The 4,702-nt window shown below is 37.9% G+C and overlaps 1 protein-coding gene across 1 annotated transcript in view; it reads right to left on the reverse strand.

Moving 5' to 3' along the window:
* Lrch3 (leucine rich repeats and calponin homology domain containing 3) overlaps positions 1-4,702 on the reverse strand; it is a 64,155-nt gene that overhangs the window by 47,460 nt on the left and 11,993 nt on the right. The window contains exon 6 of the mRNA XM_010624544.2: positions 4,070-4,179. Coding sequence (XP_010622846.1) covers positions 4,070-4,179 — 110 coding nt within the window. The remainder of the gene's footprint in view (positions 1-4,069; positions 4,180-4,702) is intronic.

Below are 4,702 nucleotides of genomic sequence, written 5' to 3' on the forward strand. Positions count from 1 at the left end.
GACAGGGTCTCTATGTAGTTGAGACTGACCTGGAACTCACTATGTAGCCCAGGCTGGCCTCAAACTCATAGCAATCCTCCTGCCTCAGCCTCCCCAAGTGCTAGGATTACAGGTGTGTGCACCACCACTCCCAACCTATTATTTCTTTCTTTTATGGTTACTGCTTTCTGTGTCCCAAGTCACAATGACAGTCTATTATCTCTTTTAAAAGTTTCATATCTTTAGTTTTTGCTTATTCTGAAATGTACTCTATTTTTTTTTTTGTACCAGGGATCAAACTCTGCATCTTGTGCTTGCAAGGCAGGTGGCCAAACCACTGAGCTAAATCCCCAGCCCTCTTAAATATACTTTTAAAATTTAGCTTAATCAGAAATCCAAAACATGATCGTTAGATTTCCCTTGCCTTAAGATGGATGCCATATGGAATAGACTCCATGTTAAATTATGGCTTCTCCCAACAAAGGACAGGGTTTTTCCCATCATGCCTCTTCTCCTGCCAAAAGAGTAAGCTGATACTTGCTACCTCCTAGCATCTAATGTCACAGGCCCCTCCTAGTGAAATCACAGGCTCCTCCAATCTCTTAATACTACCTTACTCATCTCCACCCCAGCTCAGGCTAACTCCACCCCGCTCCTATAAAAGAAGCTCCCTGTCCTGCCATGTTGCTTTCTCTCCTTTGTTTGGAGACAGCAGGGCAGCTCCTCCCCATAATAAAGGCTTGTTATGGTCCTGGTCCTGTCCTGGTTTTCAGCTCTTTTTAACCTAACAATGATAAATCCTTAAAAAAAAAAAAAAAAGTCAATTAGCATTATATCTAATAAGTCTGCCTAAATTGGAAAGCAACTTACAACAGTACAAATTTAAACTATTGTTCTGGTACTGTTTTATATTCCATATACTTACATGAGTTATAATGTCATACTGTTACAGTATACCAGAATTTAAGGTATATGAAAATAGAAACGCACTTGGATTTTACAGAACATGAAAATAATAGTTGGGTAATACTTACCAACTATTAGCTCAATGAAGTCACTTAACCTTTATAAAATGAGGATAAACTCTTTCAATTAATTTGTTTTTCAATAAGTGAAAGCTTTGTATAAACCAAGAGCAAAATAAACCCATATGTGAATGTAAATTTTTATAACTTGTCATTTATTTTGTTGGAAGATCTTAGTTTACATGTAATAATATATAGACCAATTTACCCAATGTACCAAACAAGTTCTGAGTATAAAGATCCAAAAACGTAAGTACCTTTCTGGCTGTATTACTGTTTTTGTTTTTTGGGGTCTTTTTTTTTTTTTCTTAGTTTTTCTTTTTTTTGGTTTTTGGAGACAGGCTCTCACTATGTAGCCCAGGCTGGCCTCAAACTTGCAGAAATCATCCTGCCTTAGCCTCCTAAGTGCTGGGATTACAAACATGTACCACCATGCCCAGCTTTGTCTTTCATTTTTTTTTTTTTATTCAATCCCATAAAAATCATGTAGCCCAAAACTAAGAACAGAAAAGCAAAAAACTTTCTGGTGTAATTCTAAAATATGTTTCCCAACTTTATAGTCTGAAAAAAAATTCATGTCTACACAGAAGTTGGGAAAGTACAAGGAGGATCTCCAGGCCTTTCACATTGCTCTCCCAATGGTCAGTGGTTAAGTCAATGTTTCATGAGGTGTCTTCATGATCTGTCTCTTTGAGGCTTGTTTTAGAGTCCAGACCTAAGAACTGCGTGTTTTATCACAGCAAAGCCAAGCCCAGTTTAATTTTAGAAGCTTTCTAATGAAATACAAATCACACTTTTAAAATCCTTTTCTGCAGCTGCCAAAACAAATGCATTTGTGGGCTAGGGATTTCACCCAGTAGTGCCATGTCCACCTGGCAAGCACAGGGTCCTGAGTTCGATTCCCAGTACCCCCCCAAAAGGCAAAAAAATCCAAATGCATTTGTTTCAATGTTTGCTGAACAACACTTCTTAATATGATGTAATTGTTTTCTATATGGTCACTCTACATAAAAGAACCTTCAGGATGCCAGGCAGAGTTCTGTCAGACTCCAGTTACACCCTGTCAACCCACCTAGCATAATACAGATTCATATACATGGGTGCCTTCTCTACAGTAAGAAGATAAATGAAAAGATAAATGGCTTTTTATAGTCTAACAGATCTGGACTCACATTTGATACCACCACTTACTATGAATTTCATCAACTTGTTTAACTTCTTCAACTTCAGTTCCTCATTAAAAACAAATAAATACCAGGCAGGGGATTTAGCTCAGTGGTTCTGCCACCTACTTTGCAAGTGCAAGGTCCCAGTTCATTCCTCAGTACCAAAAAAAAAGAAAACAAAAAACAAATACCACCATCTTATGGAGCTGCTATAAAGACCAATTCAGATAATTTAAACTAAGGAATTGCACAAAGCTTGATACAAAGCACTAAACAGAAGTTACTATTAATTCCATGAATAATAAATACACCTTTAATATAGAGAGCGAGTAGTGCAGCCTTTTTTTTGAGGCAGGGTCTCACTAGGTAGGCCAGGCTAGCCTTGAACATGCAATCCTCTTGCCTCAGCTTCCTGAATGCTGAGATTAAAGGTATACAGCACCACATCTAGTGATGAAGCTTTCTTGTTATAAGTCACAAAGTCTATTTCATTTGCATGTAATTCATCAAACACTTATTGAATGCCACATCATGTTATGGGTGCTAAATACATATGAATAAAGTATGGTCAGTGCTTTCAGGAACTCAGACTTGTTAGGGAGAATTCATTCCACTGGTGGGGTTACAAAGACAGGACTTTTCCTATCAATACTTAAGTCTTTCCTCAGTTTCACTGCCACAGCATCATAAATAAATGTAGTTAGTCTATAATATAAAGCTGCTTAAAATCAGCAAAAAGCATTAGTCCTATAAATCAATACCCAAAAATACTGCCACTGTAAAACAAAAGGTTATCACAACAGTGCAATTTACTAAAGGAGTTGGAAACATTTACACTTGGAAATGAATTTAAAAATCTGTAATCTTCATGAAATGATTTGTAGAAAATTTTGCTTTTTATATTACATAAAAACAGAAAGTTACAGATAAGAACTGAAAGTGCTATAGAGTCTAATGTATACTGACCAAAGAGCTACATTATTAAATATTGTCTTTCACAAGGCTACCCTCTCTAAATTGGTCCTGGCCTGATTATTATGGCTAACATTTACACGGGGCTTTATGGTATGCTAAGTTCTTTTGGACACAGATCAGCTGATCCTCAGAATGAATGCCTAAGTATGAACAGTATACAGATCATATTGAAGAAAGTGAAGTTTGGAGGTTAAATGAATTGCCTGATAGTAAAGGGAGCCAAAACAAAGGCCCTCTGGCCCACGCTAGCAAGACAAATAAATGGAATGGCAAACTACTGTGCAGTTTTACTAGTCTACACTTTTGTTAAGACCTGAAGAACAATATCTCACTCACTATTGCTTGAAGTGCTCAAATAATTATCATCATATATACAGCTATCCCCTGCTATCTGAGAGGAATTAGTTTCAGGACATCCCAAGGACCCTCTACCTCAGCTTCCCCTATAATACATATATATTTGAAGGCAGGGTTTTGCTGTGGCTGACCCCAAACTCCTAGTCACACAGTTTTTTAGCAGCAGAGCTAAAGCTATCATTCAAGCCACTAAGACTAATGTTTTTCAACTGGACCCCAACAGAGGACACTGGCAATGTCCAGAGACATTTTAGCTTGTCACACTACGAGGGTGCCAAAGGCACATCGTGGACAGAGGCCAGGTCTGCTGCTCAACTTCTTACAAGAGGACTGCCCTTTACAACAAGAATTATCTGGTCTAAAATATCAATAGTATCAAGGTTGAGAAACCCAGACTTGGAACTGCACTTTGCCAGATCTATGTAATAAACTTTACATTTAATACAAGCATTCAGAGAATAACATGTTAAACTAGGTTATTTCTCTCCAGGCTGAATTTAAAGATCCAGTTTATTTGATTCCATATGTGAAGGAATATGACAGATCAAAAGAATAAAGTGTACGCACCAGGAGCCAAAGCCCAAGGGTCTCCTATCGTAATCCGGCAGGTCTGGAGTAATCTTACAAGCTTGTATGTTCAGGTATTTAAATATGTGGATTTTGCCTTTTATACATATCTAAATAAAACAGCATAAAAATGCAACCAAATGATTACTCATCTGAAACACACAGATTCTTTTTTGTAAAATGATACCCAGCTTTTTACATAATGTAAATTGGAGCTAAAAGACATTTGTATTAAATATGTGATATAATGTTAAAACAATTCTAGCTGGATGAAGTGACACACACCAGCAATCCCAGCACTCAGGGAGGCTGAGAGAGGAGGAACACGAGCTCAAGTCCCACCTGGCCAACTCAAGACCTTGTCTCAAAATAAAAAATTTAAAAAAGGGTCAGGGAGCCAGGTATGGTGACACACGCCTGTAGTCCCAGCACTTGGGAGATTGAGGCAGGAGGATTGCTGTGAGTTCGAGACCAGCCTGGGCTACACAGTGATCCGGGGCAGTCTGAACTACACAGTGAGACCCTATCTCAAAAATCAACAAAAAAAAAAAGGTTAGGGAACGTAGTTCAGTGGTAGAGTGCCACTGAGCTCAATTCCCCGGTACCATTAAAAAATTATAAATATATATGAAT

The sequence above is a fragment of the Fukomys damarensis genome, unplaced genomic scaffold (genome assembly GCF_012274545.1).
Source record: "Fukomys damarensis isolate Sample0158 unplaced genomic scaffold, DMR_v1.0_HiC HiC_scaffold_12, whole genome shotgun sequence".
Classification (NCBI taxonomy): Eukaryota; Metazoa; Chordata; class Mammalia; order Rodentia; family Bathyergidae; genus Fukomys; species Fukomys damarensis.